A 22,744-nucleotide genomic window follows, 5' to 3' on the forward strand; every position below is an offset into this window, starting at 1 on the left:
TGTCTGTCTGTCTGTCTGTCTGTCTGTCTGTCTGTCTGTCTGTCTGTCTGTCTGTCTGTCTGTCTGTCTGTCTGTCTGTCTGTCTGTCTGTCTGTCTGTCTGTCTGTCTGTCTGTCTGTCTGTCTGTCTGTCTGTCTGTCTGTCTGTCTGTCTGTCTGTCTGTCTGTCTGTCTGTCTGTCTGTCTGTCTGTCTGTCTGTCTGTCTGTCTGTCTGTCTGTCTGTCTGTCTGTCTGTCTGTCTGTCTGTCTGTCTGTCTGTCTGTCTGTCTGTCTGTCTGTCTGTCTGTCTGTCTGTCTGTCTGTCTGTCTGTCTGTCTGTCTGTCTGTCTGTCTGTCTGTCTGTCTGTCTGTCTGTCTGTCTGTCTGTCTGTCTGTCTGTCTGTCTGTCTGTCTGTCTGTCTGTCTGTCTGTCTGTCTGTCTGTCTGTCTGTCTGTCTGTCTGTCTGTCTGTCTGTCTGTCTGTCTGTCTGTCTGTCTGTCTGTCTGTCTGTCTGTCTGTCTGTCTGTCTGTCTGTCTGTCTGTCTGTCTGTCTGTCTGTCTGTCTGTCTGTCTGTCTGTCTGTCTGTCTGTCTGTCTGTCTGTCTGTCTGTCTGTCTGTCTGTCTGTCTGTCTGTCTGTCTGTCTGTCTGTCTGTCTGTCTGTCTGTCTGTCTGTCTGTCTGTCTGTCTGTCTGTCTGTCTGTCTGTCTGTCTGTCTGTCTGTCTGTCTGTCTGTCTGTCTGTCTGTCTGTCTGTCTGTCTGTCTGTCTGTCTGTCTGTCTGTCTGTCTGTCTGTCTGTCTGTCTGTCTGTCTGTCTGTCTGTCTGTCTGTCTGTCTGTCTGTCTGTCTGTCTGTCTGTCTGTCTGTCTGTCTGTCTGTCTGTCTGTTCCCTATAGACTCGGAAACTACTGAACCGATTTGCGTGAAACTTGGCAGGTGGGGGTATTGGAGGCAGGGGAAGGTTCCTATTGTGGTTTGAGACCCCTCCCTCTCTCATGAAGGGGGGGAGGGGCCTCCCAAACAAAAGACAATTTTTTGCATAACTTGAGAACCCATCAAGCAAATGGTATCATATTTGGCATGGGGAAGTATTTGGGAATGGGGAATATTTCTATGAATATTTGGTACCCCTCCCACCTTTCAGTGGCGTGATAGGAAGGGGGGAGGGGTACTACCTTACAATTTTTCATATAACTCGAGAACTAATCAAGATATTGGATCCAAATTTGGCATGGGAAGGTATTTGGATACGAAAAATATTTCAATGATTATTTGAGACCCCTCCCTCTTTCCAGTTGAAAGGAGAAGGGGCCTCTTTAATATTTTTATATATAGATCAAAAACTAATAAAGCAAATGGAACCAAATTTGGCATGGGAGGGTATTTGGATACGAAAAATATTTCTATGATTATTTGAGACCCCTCCCTCTTTCCAGTAGGGAGATATAAAGCGGGGAGCCCAGCAAACATTTTTGTAGGTACATTTCTCAACCAACTTTGCTATACGCTTCATATACATTATAAAATCATCTTATATAACTCGAAAAAACAGCATTTACGTACTAAAGTGGAGGCAATATACATACATATTTTTAACTTCTGGCTTATGCGATAAGTGTTGCAAAAATTGAACGATATACAACACCTTTTACCGTACATCCTGACAGCATGCGAGAGAGCGCAAGTTTTGCTCTCAATGCATGCAAACCGTTGCCAGCGACAATATTTGCTGCTTCTCTCATTGGACAGTTTAACCAAACGGACCCTCTGATTTTTAGAAATCTGGTTGCACTGCTAATCGCAGAGAGAACAACAAGGTTGTTTCTCACTTGAATCCCGCACGCGGGAGACAAATTTGCACACATGGCGCAATTTTGTCATATACGAGTCGGTAGACTTTAACTAACCATTTTTACGATCATTTACTTGGTTTGGTAGGAATTACGATTCGCATTAACATTGTTAACGAGTTGAGCTGACATTTCTAATACGATGTTATGTTTGCTGGGAGGGGCCTCTTTTATAGTTTTCAACATAACTAAGAAAGTAATTGAGCAAATGGAACCAAACTTGGCATGGGCGGGTATTTGGGAACGTGACATGTTCTAATGATTGTTTGAGACCCCTTCCTTCTTACAGCGGGGAGGAAGGAAATAGGGAGGAGAGTTTCATACAATTTTTACTGCATAACTCAAGAACTACAGCAGCAAATGGAACCAAATTTGGAATGGAACGATATTTGGGTACGAGAAATGCTTCTATGAATATTTGGTATCCCTCACTCTTTCGAAGAGGTGGATGAAAAGGGGGAGGCGAAGTCTCCCTTACAGTTTTCAGTATAACTGGAGAGCTGATCAAGCAAATTGAACCATATTTGACATGTGAGTGTATATAGATACGAGAAATGATTCTATTATAAATTGAAGCCGTACCTTTTAAGCCTTTTAAGCGGTAAGATATAAAGGAAGAAGGGGGGGTTTCCATTTTTTTTTGCATAACTCGAGAATTAATCGAGCAAATGAAACCAAATTTTATCATAATCATCAAAAAGTATTTGAGTACGAAAAATACTTTTATGAATATTAAGTTATCACCCCTCTATTGAAAGAAGAGAACGGAAAGGGGGATGGTACTCCCTTTCAAGTTTATACATAACTCAAAAATTTACTACTTAAATGAAACCAAATTTGGCATGGCATGGAATATAGGTAGGGAAGAGGGAAGCTTACATTTAACTTTTATTTTACAAAATCCGAGAAATGGACAATACTTAATATGGAAAATCATTTTGGTATGACTCTATGATTATTTGACACATCATCCTCCTTTCAGTGAGAAGGTGCATGCGAGGAGGGAGGTGAGCCCAATACAATTTTGTTAGCATATCTTCTCAATTTATGCTTACGAAGCCAACAAATGGAAACAAATATGGCATGGAAAGGTACTTGGTTACGAGATATGTTTCTACGATTGTTATAGACTCCTATGCTTTACAGTGTAGAGCGGGAAAGAAAGAAAGGGGCTCCATACAATTTTTGTTGTAAAGCTTAAATACTTATCAACCAATGGAACTATATTTGATATAAGAGGATTTTTGGGAACGAAAAAAATGTTTATTAAAGATTACAATCTCCATTCCGCAGGGGGTGAAGGGAAGGACAGGGGGGGAGGGGGGCTCTCTAATCAGTTTTTTAGCATAAATCCAGAACATATCAAGCGAAAACAACCATACTTTATAAGTTAGATTATTTGCGAACGAATAATTTGGGACCCTTCTTTTTAGGGCGAAACTTAAGGAAACAGATGAAAATTATCAGATCTTTAAAACAAATTTATAAATCAAGATTCAAAATATAAGTTATGGTTTGTGTTGCAATTTGAAACTCCAGCTGAAGCTCTCATTTTATAGTGGTTGCTTATTAACTTCGTCATAATTTGATTTAAAATAATACCAAAAACAATAAAAATTTGAATGATTTCTGAAAATATCATTTGATTCTGAAAGGTGTAGCAAAGCACATCGGGTCAGCTAGTAAACTATAAAACACCACCAAACACAAAAAAAAATTAATTCGTGAAGTTACCTTAACCCTTCCGTATGCTCTCATTGAATCAGGAGAAGTTTTTGTTTAGAAGCCTTCGAAAATAGGATAATTGCTAAAAGTTTTTGTGCCAATTTATAAATTCTCTTGAGGAAATTTCCTGCTTACTAACTTTTTCGAAGACCGTAGCTTCGCATCTTATTAAGCAAAGAAGTGAAAAGCTGTTGAATAGGGGTATGTCTTTTGGCATTGAAAACAATTAATTCAATTGACATCACTGCTGGTGCCTCGGGAAGTATTGCATGGAAAGTAGTCATGAAAATCACCTTGCTTGTCAACCAGCAGTGATGTCTATTAAATTTAATGTTTTTTAATGCCAAAAGACATGCTCCCACTCAACACCTTATAATTATTCGTCCAATAAAATTCGAAGTTATGGTCTTCGATGTTGATTTTTCAGTACAAAACACTCAACGTTCCCATACAAAAATAAAAGTTCAAATTTACTCATGTTAACGTGACTTAAAAATTCTGCAAAAAGTCATGGATGAGTTTTGAACGAAAACGAGCTGTTTTAGACCCAGGGTTTGTGAAATAAAAATAAAGACCCCGAATCGACTCAGTCTTTTCTCGTTTTTGAAGATGATTGTAATAAAATTTTAACTTTATGCGTCCTAAAATGATTTTCAAGTAAAGGAGTTTTAAGTAGGCGTTGACTTGTGAGAACGTCAAACATTTTCGCTTTGTGGAAACATGTTCAAACAGAAAAAAGTGAAAAATGTGCTATTGAAGTCGATTTAGTTGATAATAATCATACTCGACAAATGCAGAGTTAAAGGAAAACAACTCAAGCTACCGTAAAACGGTGTAAGATTGATCATTTTTTTTCAATATTTCTAGATTTTTTTGTTAAGTGGAATATGGCATGTTTCACATTTTTAAAACCAGTAGGTACTGGACTTCTATGAACGTAAAACATGGTTACCGAAATTTTTTAGACTTCTTTCAATTCGATTTTAAAATCAATTTCGTTTTCAAATATAATAATAGTCGGAATATTCCTCACTTCCCGAAAACTTGAGCGACACATGAAACCCACCACCATGTAAGGAAAGTTCATACGAACATGAATAAATGCTATCGAGAAGACCTTAGTTGCCTTAGACGAATTTTTCTTCTCCGAAAGCACGGTATAAATATATAAGGTAGGCTACTAACGCAAGTAAACAACTCATTTGAATGTTAACAAGTGACGTCATTACTATCTGCCTATAGCGTGCCAGGCAAAAAGTTTTGCGCGCGTAAGATAATGCTGCATAACCGAGGAACACTAGATGGATAGTAATGACGACACTATCGGGAAGATATCACCTTATTATATTGTACACCGTGTCCGAAAGCTTCTGTCAAAAACTGTTACCGAAGCTTTGTGTCCCGATCTGGTAATTATACCATAACACAAGTATACTACATATTTTTTCATTATATCTTTCATGAAAAGTAAGTTGACTTTGTAATCGAATTTGGAGTTTGGAGTTTTGGAGTTTTAAAAAAATCAGATGTGCCTAAATGAAAGGTATTGATAAAAGCTAAATCAACGCGAAGATTTTTTTTCTTTTACCACCTCATCGATTTTAAGAGAAATGCTGATTTCCAGTTACCAAACGTGCTCCAGAGAAATCGAGTTGTATTTTGTGGTAATCAAATAATGTTAAATCATATTGCAGAGCAGATTTTAAGATCTATTGCTCTATTGTTGCTTTTTTATGATTTCTTTTATGAAATATTGAATACTGTCCAAAAAGTGGAATTATTATCAACGATTGTTCCAAATTGAAAATTCAAATAACATGTAGAATCTCAAATGGAAGATATTATAGCATACTCCGTCGATCGGGCTCTTTTCATTCATTCGACAGAAAACAACACAAATTTAGAACCATAGCAACATACTTTGCTACACGGAGAAAAAAATGAAGTAGGCTGAAATTCCTATGTTGAAAATAAAACATAAACAAAATTTTCTGCCTGGTCCTAGAAATACGAACTTTTGTAGACGCGAAACTACGGTTGATGAAAAAACTGTTCAGCGTTGCCTCAGTTTCTCAATGCTTAAAATTTCCAGGAGGTAGGATGTCCTTGCTGAAGTATATGAAGCATGCTAAGAGTTACCAACGTTTATTATATGTTTGATTTGATTCTTGGGGGTAGCATTGATCACTCTCTATTTTAACGAGTTTTCATAATCATAAAGGATACAAAACACCTTCATAATATTTACTAATGCTAGGGTGAAACAGAATTCGTTTAGGAATATCACTTTAAGACCCTTCAGTGGTGCCGTTTAATGTATTACTACCTCAAATGATTGCTTCTTATAATTGATAGTTCTGAGCCAACTAATGTAACATCTTCATAATCTTCGATGCATCTTGGCGCCATAGAAAGATTAATTCCGTCTAAAATCCATGTAATCCTCGGAAGCATGAACATTTTCAAACGCATGATCGTCACAAAGAAAGTCGTAAAACATTTTCCCTTTCTCAAAAACGAATCTCCAGGGCGAAAAGCACACAAGCCTATCGCTTTTGTCTTACGTTCTATAAATTGATTGTGTCCCTCGCTCGATTATTAACCATTTCGTTGGTTCACCCAAAACGACTCAACCTTTTTCGGTCCTGTTTTCCTTCCTTTCCTGAATCCCCATCGTAAGTTTGCTTGAAGATTTTGGTTTTTTCCCCCTTCAATACTTTACGATGTCATTTCTAAGGTGGGATCGTAAAAGGGTGCCCACTATTATTTATTGGTTCTTGGTGGTTTCCAAGGGATTTTCGAACACGCGCATCTGGGTTGTTTTCCTTCCGTTTTTTTTTGTGTTTCGTTTTGTTCCGTTTCAATTTATCCGAAAGGGTAACCCGAATGACAGAATATATGATGACAACCGTGAGCGGCTGCTGACGGGTGGCGATGATCCGACCAGATAAGGATTGTAAAATTGAAAATTATTATTTATGAGGTTGGCCTGCTGACCATAGGTTTTTCTTCAGGTACAAAATGATTGATTGGGACAAAATAATCAATGCATTTTGCATTAGAAATCGGAATCTGATTAAACAATGTTTATCGATGAGGTCCTAATGTTTTTTGTGTATTACATAAAAATAATTGGTCTATTTGTATGACTGTAAAATTGAAATGAAATGTTTGTTTTATAATTTATTTATTCAAGGTAGGCGATAATTTTATCGTTTAACATTGAAATAATTGAAAACGTTTTTATTGCACCTCTAACGCGAAATAACGAGTGAACAGTTGTTTCCTCATGTCTTAATTATATCTCCATTCTCGTTTAAAAGGCTGCACTCGGTTGCAACGTTCACCTTAAGCCGTAACTTTGCGACGAAGAAGAGGGGGATATTTTATGTCTTTTCTGATTTATTTTTATGACTTTTGGGTTAAGATGGTATAAACAGCTAATTACCATCGTTTAAGTATTATGATCTCGGTGCGGTTTCTCCCCTACCAAGGTTTTAAATGGCGTAAAACATTTGGAGCAGCTAGTCCCGGAACCAACGAACGAACTTGAAGCGAAAAATCATGACTCGGATACTCCACAAGGCATATCCCCCTTTTTTTATACTCTAATCGATTCCCCTCGTTAAACACAGTCAGCCAATTCGCACACTTACCTTTATTATTTTTATCACTAAAATTTAACGCCCTCGAGAAGTGCTCGTCCACCACGCTAGCCGAATCGCCCGAATAATGGGTAAACACGACGCACGTCGCCGAGAGGTACTGCGCTCGGCCTCCGCCACCACCCGAAGCATCACTGCTTGCAGCACCACCCCCAAGACTCCCACTGCCACCCGGTCCCCCACTTCCGCTTCCTCCCGGACCACCGCTTCCGTCGTGGTGCAGGTTATTTGGCGAATCAGGACCCGAGGAGCAGGAACTGTCATTGTGCGCTCCCGGAATGGTTCCTGGAATAAGAAGTAAAAAAGGAAACATAAGTCAATGAACGGTGACTAGGTAGTTTTAGTTGATCATGATTAAACATTGAAAGGAAGCGGATTCAGATGAAGGATTCTGATACTTGAGGGAAAATTTCTTTAACTTTTATTGTGATAGGACTATCCATGTGACTCGATATTAGATTCAGGTTAAAACAAATTATATGGCAAAAAGACTCCATAAGTTCAGGAGGCTCATCGAAAATTAATTTAAAAAAAAATCAGTCTTTTTTCAATCTAGTATTTAACACCATACCTATTGCTCTTCTAGAGCATATCTTGTTAGAATTGGGATAAGTCTATCTTGGATCGATTGCGTGACGTCGATGTTTTCAACTCAGACCAGTTGCTGGGATAGGAGTTTCATTTAAAGGATATTTTTGAACCAATATTTGTTTTTTGGCTGGGCCACACGATGTCTTTAAACTCACCAAAAAGAACTTTCAACACGAAACTGAGAAAAAATAACGACCCAGGACATGTCCCGCTTTTTAAGAAAATGTCCCGCCGTCCGATCGGGGTACGAAAAACACGTGCTTCGATCCATCCATGTATCATTGTATAGATCAATGCAAAGTCAGCCTATCGAATTTGCTTCTTCTAGACAATAATACGGTGTGGGACAAATGGTCTTGTGCGGCAAGAAGTTTTCTCAAATTACGCTCTTGGCTCATTTTCAACACCTTTCATGCTTCCTAATCTAATCTATCCGTCTATAATTTTCATTACTTTCATTTGATATTCTTCCTATTAGAATGTATAGCAGGGGCGGTCCTAGAGATGGCTCTTGGGGGGGGTGATTTTCCAAATTTTCAAAAATCAGTCAATAACGTAAATATATTGCGAAAAAAAACGTTCATTTGGAGAGTGCGAGTGCGTGAAAGGGGGGGGGGGGGAGGGGGTTTGTATGCAGTTTCAAATGAGACTTTAATATTTGCTGCACACCAGACCCGTGCGATGGACATGTCCATGGGTGAGGGGTTTCGAATTAAAAATTTGTTAGAAATTATATCAATACCAAAAAAAGGACAGTAAATAGGCAAATTGATTTCTTAAACCATATTCAAACCCATAATCATTACACAAACTCGAAAAAAAAGATGCTGATACGAATCAAAATAAATCAGAATCAAAATTTTAAATCAATTTTATTTCCGGTTAGTCATTAACAAATCATTCGAAATGTTGATTCTTATTCTGAACAAAAAAAAAATCAAGCAAGTATATTCAAAATATCAGAAACGGAATGCGAATTGAAAATTGAAATAAAGCTAGAATTTGAAGCTTCGGACATAACAATCCGTGTACAGAAGAAGAATAGATCAAATATAACACCAAATTTGATAAGAATAATAATAAGATACTCGAATTCTTACAAAAAATCCGATCACATCTGAATCATTGATAATAATGTTTATTATCAACCATATTAATTTACATTTCTTTTCTTCAATTTCAATTGTAGTTTTGGTTGAAAAATTCCTCTGTAATGTCATGCATCTGAAATACTACTCAATCACAATTTGAAATGTGAATTATCGATGAGGAAAATATATCAATTTTGAACTTCAGAGATTTTATTCGAAATTAGCAGATGGTTAATTTAAAAATGAAAATAATTAATTCTATCAAGTTATCAAGTTATTAAGTTATCATAGATAAAATCCTTGATTAATATTCATATTCTACCAGTAATCATTATAAAAAGCAATAAAAGTTATTTTAAGATTGTGTTCGCAGTTATAACTTTATGTATTTAAAATACATCATCATCATTCAATTCATCATCACTGACAAAGTACAATTTGGGAAAATATAAGAGTTCTTGAATGATCGAACACGAAACTGATCCCTTTTATTCATTTATTTATTAATTTGTTTCTTTTTTTATACATGAAGAATGAATTGATGACATGTGATTAAAATGCTTCTTATAATATTCATACATTTCTGATATTCTGATTCCATACATTTCTAACTTTCTATATGACAAGAATTTGCATGATGTTGAAATGTTCTTAGTTATGTTCCTCTAATTTTCATCGATAAAGTCGATAAATAAAATTAACAAACAAAATCACGGTGATTAACTCTTCATAAATTTAAATTTAATATGCAGATGAAAAAGATTAGTTTTTAACAATTGAAAATGATTTTTTATAATAAAAACGTCTTACCAAAATAATGCAAGAGATAGCATTTTGGTGTCTTTGTTTCAATGATTGATTTAGTAGATTTTGATGCGCTGAACTCGTATCTTCAACTAGATTTTGTTTATCAGCTCTCGTTTTGGTGATATGGAGTTTATATGAAGTTTTGAAAACAATCAGTTTTGAGTGAAATCAATCATTGATAACTGATGAACTTATAAGTTAACATGAAAAAAACTGATTCTGAACATGTTTATTATACTTTACTCAATTAAGGGATACTACTTCCATGATGATGAATGATCTAAAAAATATTTACATTGTTGAATAATTCTGAAAGACAAGAATTTCTTACATTACTAAAGAAAGTTTAAAAAAACAAAGATTTTATTTCATTTAAAAATTTTGCTGAAGTCTCAAAAAACGATTTGGTTTCTGCTTTGAGAAATATCTTAAATTCTATGTAGTCAATACTTCTTTAAACATTAGTTAAAAGTCAATTATTTTACAAAATTGGGAACAGTAAATAAAAAGAAAACTTAAATAAAAAAAAATTTCACAGAAGTCAAAATTACTTGCGTTTTTGCGGAAAGAAATGTGATATGAACAGTTATTTCGAATTTTAATTGTAATGTTTAAAAGTTTTGTCAGAAAGTGTAGAATTTTCTTGAATAATTTTTTAACTATTTGAAAATAATTAAGGGCATCAGCATAAATCAAAATTAACTTTTAAATTATTTTCATCTAAAAAAGTGTTAATCCTGTGGCCATGTGAATTTATAAAAACCCTTTTGAATGTGGAGTTGGACATTGAGATAAAAAATACAGGCTGAAATTGGGTTCTTGAAAAAATGTTTCATATCACCATTAAATTTGTAATGAATCAAACAATTTTTTATCTAAGTGATTAATCATCAAAGTAATGGATGAATTTGGTTAGATATAGGTACTTCTTAAAAAAAAAACACAATATTTCACGAACATGATGCACAATGTTTTTCCTCTTCCCTTCCAATTTCATTTAAATTAATTAGAGGTTTATATTTAAAAAAAATTGAAAAATTTAACAAACTTTCTCTACATATTTATTTTGATATCTTTTCAAACAGCTTATATGTACATCCTTTTATAAAACAATCTGCGAATCTTTAATATTCACTGCGAACAATTGTTGACAAAAAGATAATTTCCGTCATTTATATATTGAGCAGTTTAAAAATTATCAATTTAATCAATTTAATCAACTCTTTAAAGAATCTTCCGATATAAATGTATTTTACAAATGAAAAAATAAACACATGTGAAAAAAACAATTTATTTGAGAATGTGTTAACAATTGCTATGAATTTAAAACTGAATGTTATATTATTTTTCTAAAGTATATTGCTGAATCGTGATTCGAAAAGCTAATTAATATAAACTCTTGTTCCGATTCTTCAATTTCAAATATAAATAAATTTAATTCAAAAACAAAATCATTAAAATCAAATTCTTAGGTATGCAGCTTTTGGAACTTTATTTTTATTTGTTTTCTCTTAAATTTCAAGCTCTCAAAGATTTTAAAATTTATTGGAACAGAATCGAAAGATATAGTTACAAATTTGAAACGAATGATTTAGTAAAAAAGTGAAAAATTGTATTTTTGCTTCATGCATTCAATATTTTCAAAAATAATGTATAACTTAAAATGAAAAAGATTAATAAAGGATTCATTTCTTATAGCTTATAATATTTTTCAATGAAAAGTCCTTGATCCCGAAAAAATAGGGGAGTTATGACGGGATATTATTATCACTGGTATCACTCATCTTAATACATATGGAAGTTTTTGGAGCCTTTTTTTTAATCTGTTCTTGGAGGTATATTCCTGACCTCATTTTTTATCATGTTTTGTTCATCACCTCACCATCACCAATTTCGAATTAAACACTGTAAGTGCCTTAACAAAAGTAATTTGGTGAAAATTGTTTTAGTTTGGCGGACCGATTTTTTTCCAATTTTAAGAATTTAAGAAATTAATAAATTCTTTTATTTAATAATCACCCCCACGGAGTGGAAATTTTTTAAAATTTTAAAGAGAACCCACTAGGGAATGTTCGAACTTTTCATAGGAATTCCAGCGTTTGTGAGTATTTTGTAACGGTTTTTTACCGCTTGGGGGGGGTGATCACCCCGATCACCCCCCCCATAGGACCGCGCATGATGTATAGTTCACCGAAATGCCATTAATCATTCAATTAAGATTTTATAACTTGTTTATTTCGTAGCACTCAAGATTGCCAGTATTTTCAATACATATCCAGACCGGGCGAATCCGGGCAATTTCATCTAAAAACTGGTCAAAATCCGGGAATCTGATTGCAAAATTTTCAACTCAAAATACGGGTTGTATTTGGTCTAATCAAATCAAAAAGACTTACCTTAATCATCAATACTACATAAATCTTTAAGAGATTATAGGAAGAAAAAAGACTCTTTGCAAAGATGGATAGTTGAAAAATATGTTTCAAGCTTTTCCGGATTGTCCGTTTTTCATAGTCATCATTAAACATGTAGAAAGAAAGGTCTCATCAAATCCGGCTCTAACGTTACTCAATATGATGATGTGAAACAGCACAAATGATCCAACTCAACCAGAAAACAACATCCTCTAACATCGGCAAATTTGAAGCCGATGGTAGCCATCTTGTTCCTGATAATTCAGCTTCTTATACGAAATTTTGATGTAGCGATTTTCTTAGACAGTTGGGCTTCGTCTGTTTCCTGAGGATGGTCAATTTTAATTTCAATTGCTTAAAGAACAATAATTATGAAATATTTTTCCACTAATTTCGAAAAATTTGCTGCAAGAAAATTTACGTCAGACATCTTCAAGATTAGCCTCCTTGTCCTCTGAAAACATGTTTAATTTTTCTTTTTACCAATACGTCGTATATGTCAGATACAGAGGACCATAATTTCAGCTGACGAAATCTGATATAAACATAAAAAAATCATCATAAGATTCAGTTAAAATTAAAATCAATTAGTTGAAACCACGAGTTACGAAATTTTCAATCAATATTTATATGTTAAGGCTTTTGAAAACATCGAAAACCAAAGATTCAGTCTCGAAAATATTGACTTTTATCCACAGTAACAGGGCCTTGTCAAATGAATATTTTTCATAAAATAACCCACAAGTAGAAACTTTATTCTGCCAAATTCAGCGATCTACAATAAGTTTTTCGCTAATTCCATGATAACCTTTAACCGTAAACTTGAAAATCTTGAAAATGCAATAAATTCAAATATTGTCAAAAAATAGACAGGATGGTACTTTTTACAGGCAACTCAACGCTTTTGTCAACGCAAACGTCTTTTGTCTCTTCAAAGAAACATGAAGTTTGTTGCGTTGCAACTTATTTTAATTATTTGTATTTTATTTTCTTGGCAATCTCAAGGTAAAAATCTCTAGGTAGCAAATGATGAACCGGCCCTGTTGATACGGATTGAACTTCACGATCCGACATCAAGAGGGTTACCAAAAGTAAAGATGGCTAGTCGACGTAGCGTCCCTTTCAACCGTTGAGAAGAAATGCTTGAATTTCGCGCGCGATCTACATGCATTGTCTTGGCAAAAACCCGAAGCCAACCTCATAGGGGGAGGCAATCGGGAAGCCTTCCTGCGAGCTGGTGACCCGGGGGTCGCTCTCTTAGACGCTGATCGGAAAAGTCGCTCGTTGAAGTCGAAAAATCGTATATTTAAAAAAAACTCGTAGTCGTTGGTAAAGTGGAAGTTGTGTGGTCGTATCGGAAACCCCAAAGTCGTTGAGACTGGCAATCTCCGACGCCGTTGTTCCGCGCATTCGGTCGGTCTAAACGGGAAGTCGGTTAGTGGAAGTGCCTACTGGTTGTCGAACCTGGTCCTTGGAGGGCAGTTGAAGGTCCGCGCTAAGACGCTGAACGTAAGGAATCGGCGCGTAGTCGGTAAGTCATTTTTGCTTTTAAATTTCATTTGTTACATTTTGATTTTTTTTCCTTGAGATTGCCAAACCTTCAACACGAGATTCGCGCAAATTTAAATTGTCCCCCCCTGGGGTAAGAGTCCGGGCTAATTAAATCTATGACCGTTGGCACATCTACATTTAGTGGTTGGCGCTTAAGTGCCGACGGTAAATTTTGCGCCTTTTAAATCTTGTTGGTTAATTTCCAAATCTTGCTAGTTAATTTCCAATACGTAGCAAGTTTCACTGAGATCCTATGTATATGTGTGTGTTCGTTTATAAAAAAACGCAAAATTTTGAGTTTTCAATTATTAGGAACTTATCTATCACGAAAAAAAGTTTCCCAACTGTTAATGAACTAAATTTTAATGATTTTTTTCAGATTTTTAGAATTTTGTTTACGTATTTTAGCATTCAACAGATAAATATAAACTTTAAAAAAATGTTTGGAAAATGGACAAACATAACAACGCAAAAGCGTGATTTCTCATGCTGCAATCCGTTCCGCGGACATGTACCGCGTTTTTTTTTTAAATGTCCTGCTTTTTTCAATAAAGTATTCAAATAAATAGCAAAGTAAGTTTTCCTGATTCAAAATTGTCTTTCTATTTTTATCCAGTTGACGCAAAAGCAGTGAAAACCTTCAACTTTCTTTAAATGTTACTCCTGGCTCTAAAATCAAGGACGTTGAATCGGAAAGCAGTTGTTCTACTAACTGAGCTATGCCTCAGTTGTCTATTTTAAAACATATTTTGAATAATCTATATAGGGTAAATGTACCTAAGACAACGGCTTAAGGAAGCTGTTTTCATTAATTCAATAGAATTGCCTTCCATGTTGATTTGAAACTGATATTTATTCATTGAACTATATTGCGAATACTGTTTTATGAAACTATGTAGGAAATAGATCAATCCATTACGTACTTTTGAGTCAATTTATGATTTATTTTTCTCATTCAAGTTCCTCCATTGTCGTACCAGGTCCCTAATTCCGTCGTACAAGGAGACCGGAATTGTCTTAATTTATTCCACCCTCTTCAGAAATACATTTAAAATTTTGCGGTTGCGGTGCATGCAATTAGCATCAGCTTACATCGAACGGATCAACCGCGCAGGATAACAGCGGAAGTTCTCTCAAGTAACTAGTCTCAATAAGCCATTAAACTAGGATAGCTTTATTGTAAACAGGTCTACCATTGCTTGGCTAATGCATCTGCAGGCAGCAAAGTATTATACCTTCTATTCAATTCTACCAAAATTGTCTCCAACTATTCCTCCCTCATGAGGGATAGATTTGAAATTTTGCGGTTGCGGTTCATACAAATGCGATTATTTACTTCGCACGGATCAACCGTGCAGGATAACTGCAAAGTTCGAGAGGGATCTAAGTCGCAATAAAATGGACTTGCCAAGAAATCCCAAGGTAGCGTTTTTGTATCTAGGTACCATTGCTTGGCTAAGGCAATTGCAGGCAGCACAATATTAGACCTTACAAATTGAATCCACCCTGCAAATGTATTTTGTACTAACACACTCTCCAACGGACTGGGCTGCCATGATCCAGGATTTGTCTGTAAAATAAGATTTTATAACATTTAAACAGACATTTTTCACAAATTACTTGGCACAAATTTACACAGTAACTGCATATATTTAAAGAACATCAACATTTTTAATAGTACTATATGTTTTTCTACGCAATGAGACTGAATAGTAAGACATTTGAGGAGATGCAAAATCACACTTGCGTTTTGTCAACATGTGTATTCTTATGCATGTGGGAACTCTGGCGAAGGATATCGACACAAAGCAACGCCACGTTGATGCGTGTAATGCGCATTAGACTGATTCAGCTCATCTATTCGAGTTTTTTTGCGAGCGGTAAAAGTTTTTGCAAAAATGTTTTTTTTTTCGGAAATTGAGGCTTCGTTATCCTAACATTTTGTTGTTTGGGTTCAAATTTTTGGGAAATGACGTAGAGTAATCCAACTGAAATTAAGCTTTTCGACTTTTTTCATTCAAATTGTAATATGTCAAAAACGACAAAACATCTTTTGTTGAAAATTCACTGAGAATTTATAAAAATGCAGCAAACATGAGTCACGTATTAAAACTTATATGGTAGAAATCAGAATATAAGCGGGTTTGATTTTGTTGAACTTTGAACGACTATATGTACAAAAAATCATATCTACCGATTTTTTATCCAAACTTGTATTGAGATCCAAACCAGAGACTCATGAATTCTTATTTCAAAGTTTAAATGATCCACTTATCCAAATTCTCTTGTCATTTTGACCATCAACGGGAATTTTTTGCATCGTTTTTCCATGCATCGTAAAGATTCAATAAAAATCGAGGTTTTCGATCCAGGAATTGAAATTGTTTCCTCGAGTTGATCCCCATTCAGAGATTTTCTGAAAACTGGAGAAGTTTTAGTTTTAGTTTTCAAGGATCTCTCAGTGACCATTCTGTAGAGCAAAGCGTTTGGTCGTATGTGAGATATTGCACTTTGAATGCAAGAAGTTTAAAAAGTCTTATTTTCAAATAATTGATGTATCTCATGTTTCAAACACTTGGGAAAGGTTTAGTGTCATCAGATAATAGAATCCAAAATTATCAAATCTTGAAATATGAAATAATTTTGAAGAAAAAATGTCATTGGAGTTGAACGTTAGAAATGTGAAAGTTGGAGATATTCTTGCGTGCACCCAAACGTCTATTTAATTATGCACGATACTGTTAGTAAATAATTTGTAAAACACCAACCACTAAGCTAAAAAATCCATCAATTCTTTGTTCATTTGAAACCATGCATTATAAGCAATGCTGAATACATTCAAGTAATTTATTAATATAAATAGACTTTTTGCACTTATCTCCCAGCGCTTCAAGTTCTTAGCTTCAAAATAAACAAAATTACTGTATTGTGTTGTGATTACTTGGAAATCCATTATGTTCATTCTCTATGAGTCCGACTGTGTTCAGCAAAAAATAGTAAAAATGAACCGGTCTAATTCCAATTCTTGCAAAACGGTTTCTATTCCTGTCGCAAAATAACGACGGATTATGGGGCCCGAGCGATTCGATTTCAATCGAATATCGACAAATTTATATAGTTCAGATTAGTTTGAAATCATTTTTCTAATTTTATTTCAACACTTTTCTGTCGAATTTTATGATTTTGATCGTTATATGCATTGACAGGAAGCGATAAAACAAAGAAACACGTTGGGGGGATCACTAAGTTCGTTTTACAATATGGCGGAGTGCGTCAATAATTCAATTCACTTCGCGATTTCAATATCAAATAAATTAAGAAATAGTTTTAAAAGTGACAAATTTGTGATAGAAAATAAATTTACAAGCTTAAGTTTATCATGTGAAGTAGCCAATTAAAGTGGAAAGTGATTTTTCGGCTCTAATACATGCTTTCTTGAATTGCGACGAATCAGAGGGATACGACGGAGGAGGGTACACCTACCCTATATAAAAAGCAATTATCTGTATGTTTGTTTGTTTGTTTGTTTGTTTGTCCTCTATAGACTCAGCCGTCTTAAGAGCTAGAGATCTGAAATTTGGCATGGATGCTCATTAGGACCAGGAATGATGAAAAATGTTTTTAGATTTTTGGACGACCCCTTCTGAAGGGGGTCGTCCATACAAGACAAATATTGTTTTCACGTTATTGACGTTATTTTCCGTCGGATTGTGATGAAAATTTGCACATGAGTGTTTTGAGAGACGAGCAATCGACTACAGTTATCAAATTTAGGGTTTGAAGTCGGCAAAAGGGGTCGTCCATATCCACTGATTTATGTTTTTGCGATATTGGCGTTATTTTACATCGGATTGTGATGAAAATTTGCACATGAGTGTTCTGAGAGACGAGCAATCGATTACAGTTATCAAATTTAGGGTTTGAGGTCGGCAAAAGGGGTCGTCCATATTCACTGATTAATGTTTTTGCGATATTGGTGTTATTATACACCGGATTGTGATGAAAATTTGCACATGAGTGTTTTGAAAGACGAGCAATCGATTTCAAGTTTCGAATTGCGGATCAGAAGTCGAATGAAGGAGTCGTCCATACCCAACTTTAGTGTTTTTTGCAATTTTGACGTTATTCTACATTGGATTGAGATGAAAATTTCCGCATAGGAGTTTTGAGGGACGCTCTTTTGCTTTCAGGTTTCAAATCTTGACTCAGGGGTCGGCAAAAGGGGTTATTATCTGTTCACTGTTTCTACGATATTCTCTTGATTGAGCATAGAATTGTAATGAAAATTGGCACATGGGAGTTTAACAGAAAAGATAATTGATTTCAGGTGTCAAGTTTTGAATCGTGGTCAAAAAAAGGCCGTCCATGTTAGTTGCTCACTGTTTTCGCGATATTGTCGTGATCATGCATCGGATTGAGATGAAAATGTTCAGATGAGGGTTATAAACTATGAGCAATTGACTCCAGGTAGCATGTTCCGTGTCAAGGGTCGGCGAAAGGGGCGTCTATATTCACTGATCACTGTTTTCAAGTTCCTGACGTTATTTTACATATAATTTTAAATAAAAAAAATGGCACAAGGGAGTTTTGAGGAACGTAAAATTGGTTTCAATTATCGAAATTCGGACCATGGGAAAGAAAAAGAGGGTTTCATTGAAAGTTCAGTGTTTTGTGCAATAATTTTGTTGGAGGCAGTTAATTGATACCAATTTTAGTGTGAAGGTTAAGCAAAAGAGTCGTGCACACAAACAAATAGTACATATTTCTGCCATAATGTCTAGATTTTGCAACCGATCGAGAAGAAAACACTCTCACATAAATTTTAATTTGAATTTCAAGTAATAGTAATAGTAGCGACTTTAAACACTGTTGAATTTTTCCCCCAAAATTGTCGAAAGAATGTTTCGAATTCATTTTCTAAACTCATTTTGACGTACCAATGATTTAAAGCGAAACGAAGTTCGTACGGGATCAGCTAGTAATTTCAATAATGAAAGCACCGTCCCAGAAAACATAAAATCGTATTAAAATGATAACTCAAGTCATTTAAAACGTTACTGCGAATCGTTATTCCAGCTAACGCAAGTAAAAAGTCGTGAAAATCGTTACTCGAAGTCGGATTAAATGGTTTAAATCGGATATGATAAAAAGTCTGCCATGTTTGCAGATTTTGAAGACGATTTTGATTTTGAAGACGATTTCGTACTCCCGATTCTGCCATTTTGATTTGGCTACTATGGAGTACGTGGAGTTTGTTTACCAACAAAGCCCTCAGCTCGAACAAATTTTCCGATGTTTACAAACAAACTCACTGAACCTCACTGCGCTCTCCTCGCCTACTTACTGACAAAGTCAGAGAACCTTGTGATCTAATAATCTTGGGTCAAGCGAGAGAACAGCTTTTTTGTTCTCTCTGCGATCAGCAGTGCACCCAAATTGCTTAAAACCAGATGGTGTATTTGCAAGAATTGCCCAATGGCAGAAGCAGCAAATATGTCGCTGGCAACGGTTCGCGTTCGTTGAGAGAAAAAACTTGTACTCTCTTGCATTTTCTCAGTATGTATGTATAAGGTGTCGGATATGGTCCAATTCGTAAACTCTTATCGCTTTAGCTAGAAATTGAAAATAGGTATGTATATTGCCTCCACTTAGGTAGGTAAATGCTGTTTTTTCGAGTTTCATACGATCATTCTATAATGTATATGAAACGAATAACAAAGTTTTTGAGAAATATACCTACAAAAATGTTTGCTGGGGTACTTTTATTTCTTTATGCTTTTATACCCAGAGTCCTAAAACCATACATATCATGACTTTTTCTAGCACATTTTATGAAGTCCCGCTATTTTCGGCCGTGTTCCGCTTTTTATTCTCTCTCAAAATGTCCCGCGTTTTTGGAAACCATTTGGCAATCCTAACTTATACCCCTTTGGTCTAGGGCCTCAAATGACAAAAATTGCAAAACCAATTTCAAATCATGATTGTAAGAAAAACGAAATAAGGTAAGTCAAAAAGTCATGAATCAAACTTCAGCATAACCATCATTTCGAAAAGATCGGTTCCATATTATGTTGAAATATTGTTTAGAAGAAAGTTCCTCTAATTCGAAATAATCTTCATTCGTAGATTTGTTTTTCAAATAAGAGCGGAACAAATATCAAATTCTTCCCTCCCTACGAAATTTCCAAAAAACACGAAGGGGGGGGGGGGGGGGGGTAATAAATATAGTTTGAAGTACTTTATGGGTATTTCGATAGATTTATCAAATCTCTAAACGAAAGATTACAAGGGTAAAAACAAGTTGTGAAAGATGGGAGTTTTATCACCTTTTGTATCCTTGATTTCATTGAATTTTTCGATTAAAAATTGCTTGAATTATTGATTTTGTGCAATGATATAAAATACAATTTTGTTGCATACGAGCTTTCGTGCAATTTATTCCTATTTATTGGTTTTTTGTATTATTTTTTTATAATCCCCCTTCGCCATGTTCCAGCTCCGAGCGATAAAAAAGGGATTTGAGATATGTTCCGGCCATATTTGCGTAAATAATTTCGAAAATTCTCAATGATTTTAACAAATTGATTCATGAAAATCGGCTCAGTTGTTTTGATGCAACTACCAACTCGAGTAAATATGACCTTAACCAGCATTTTGCTATTTTTATTAACCTAAAGTGAGGTTAAAAGTTTTAAGGTTAACTTAAAACGAGGCTGTTCAGCTGCATTTTATGATTTTTGTATGAATTTTTTTTCTATTTTTAATTTTTTTTCACCGAATCTGAAGTAAAAGTGATAGTTTTAATTATTTAAGAACTTATAGGCCTTCAGTAAAAACATTCGAGTCTGATTCGATGTGTAACGGTAACGTGTACGTTCTCCTGCGAAGGGATTAAGTCCACCGAGTAAGCATTCTTATTGCAGCATAATAAGAGTGATTGGAGGAACTTTTCATAGGTTGATAAAGTTAACCTGCCCAGAAATCACGTATGAATACAAACAAAAAGAAACAAACAGAATTCTACTGAGCCTCACAGAGAGACTGAAAAGCTTCTTTATAGATTTAGAAAGAAGAAAAAGACCAATAATGTTCAGCATAATGTTAACGTAAGGTTACCAGATTGCCCGGTTTTATCCGGGTTTGCCCTGATATTTTAAACAAAATGTGGCCCGGCGCGGTTGCCCGGATTTCATTGAAAAATGCCTGGATTTTGCCCAGATTTTTTCACTTTATTTGGCAAATAAAACAAAAAATAAATAAATTGTGTTGTAAATATTTTTAAATTTAGCCACCAAAATAAAAAATTTTGAGCCGATTTGGCAAAAATAATCCTTCAAACTATACTGAGATAAGGCCATGTCTACGTTACATTGTACGTACAGCAATATTAATTAGTGTATGGCCGTATCAAATTTCAAAACTACCAAAGAACAGCCATTTCATTTAATTATGAAATCACCCTCCACTCAACGGTAGATAAATGGCTGTGGGTACAATGATACAGGCAATAAAAATGTTTCCCGACTCCTCGGTATCAGCTCCCGGTAGCAGACAATAAATTATGTTTCCCGTCATTTTTATCTCTCGCGATGATGGTAATTTTTTTGTTGATAAATGTGTGGCGGCGAATATTTGAATTGCAGCGCCCCGACGGATAAAACCTGCTGCCGGAGGTCCGTTTGCGTACAACGCAACATTCGGAAGCACAACTCGGAAGCATTTATGATTCGGCGACGGCAAACCGACGGGCTTACAGATGTTTCTTTCGAAACGAAAAGCGACGATGCAACGCAGATAAAGAAAGGTGCTGCGCCTGTCGGGGTCAATAATTTAAACATTTATGAGCTTTGGCTCGAGAGCCCGAAAAAGGATACGACGACCACACAATGGAAGGGTTTTTATCGTTGTACCTTTACATTATTGGAGCGTTTATATGATTATGTTATAAAGATATTGTTTCACGGTGGATTTAGATAGCCAAACAAAATAAGACGATCTGTAAGTAAACATGAGCATTGAAGAATAAGGAAGATTCGAAGGGAAACGGTAGAAAAAGTGCAACAAATGTCGAATTGACATGTTTGTTTGAGTCCACCTGCGCGTTGCAGCCTTCTGGGAGACGATCTTCGAAACGAGCACACCGTTTGGTGTCAGTCGAACGAAATCCAACAACAGGAACCGTTTTGTGGTGGTAATAAATAAATTGTCCTTCAAACGGTTTCAATCATCGGCCAATGAATAAATGATGAATGGGATTGGTGGTTCAGGTCAGGTTTATGAGCTCCACTTGCAAGCTCCACACTCTTTCTTACCTTCCGTATCACTTCGCGCCGTACTGATGTCTTCCTCTTTGGTAATGTGCCTCTGGAGTGCCCCGAGTGGTATCGTTGGTATCGTGGTGTTTGAGGTGGAGGTGGCTGACGAGGAGGCTAAGGTTGACGTCTGAGCGGTGGCTGCCGATGCTACGACGTTCGACGACAGGGAAGGCGGCAGAAGCGGTGAACATGGGGAGTGCGATCCAGCTGACGTACTCGAAGACGCAGCCAGCGGGACTCCGGTTGACGAGTAGAGATCTTGGTTAAACTGTGAACAAGAGAGCAAGAAATTGCGATTAGTCTTACAGGGAAGATGATGTTTGAATTTGAGAAATATTGAGAACCTCAATATAAGGCAAATTGAATAAATATCGGTTTATGGTGAGAATGATTTAACATTGAAGTCACACTTTAAGGTTAAAGCAATCAAATATGAGAACACCCTAGTAATCAACGTTTTCAGTAAAATCATACCAGACGGCATTCTCTGATTTCTCCCTGGACAAGAAAATAAATACAATTTATTAAGTTTTCACACCTTCCAACTCGGAGTCGAACAGGCACTCCGGGTTTCGTCCCATTTCGGGCGAACCGGCAGCAAACTTCTTTAGACGGAACGAATCGATCGAAATAATTCGACTTATTTCTAAAGACTACTTCAGGCATCTTATGAATCGCATTCCGCAGCACATACTTGATCCGTCGCCGGCGGCAGCGTGGAAACCCTTTCTCGCAGCAACGAACGGCGACGACGA

The 22,744-nt window shown here is 35.8% G+C and overlaps 1 protein-coding gene across 1 annotated transcript in view; it reads right to left on the reverse strand.

The window, feature by feature from the left end:
• LOC129741610 (protein vestigial-like) overlaps positions 1 to 22,744 on the reverse strand; it is a 134,827-nt gene that overhangs the window by 46,239 nt on the left and 65,844 nt on the right. The window contains exons 3-4 of the mRNA XM_055733349.1: positions 21,987 to 22,257; positions 7,212 to 7,505 (exon numbers count right to left, since the gene is read on the reverse strand). Of these exons, the coding sequence (XP_055589324.1) occupies positions 7,212 to 7,505; positions 21,987 to 22,257 (565 nt within the window). The remainder of the gene's footprint in view (positions 1 to 7,211; positions 7,506 to 21,986; positions 22,258 to 22,744) is intronic.

This window comes from Uranotaenia lowii, chromosome 2 (assembly GCF_029784155.1).
Source record: "Uranotaenia lowii strain MFRU-FL chromosome 2, ASM2978415v1, whole genome shotgun sequence".
NCBI lineage: Eukaryota > Metazoa > Arthropoda > Insecta > Diptera > Culicidae > Uranotaenia > Uranotaenia lowii.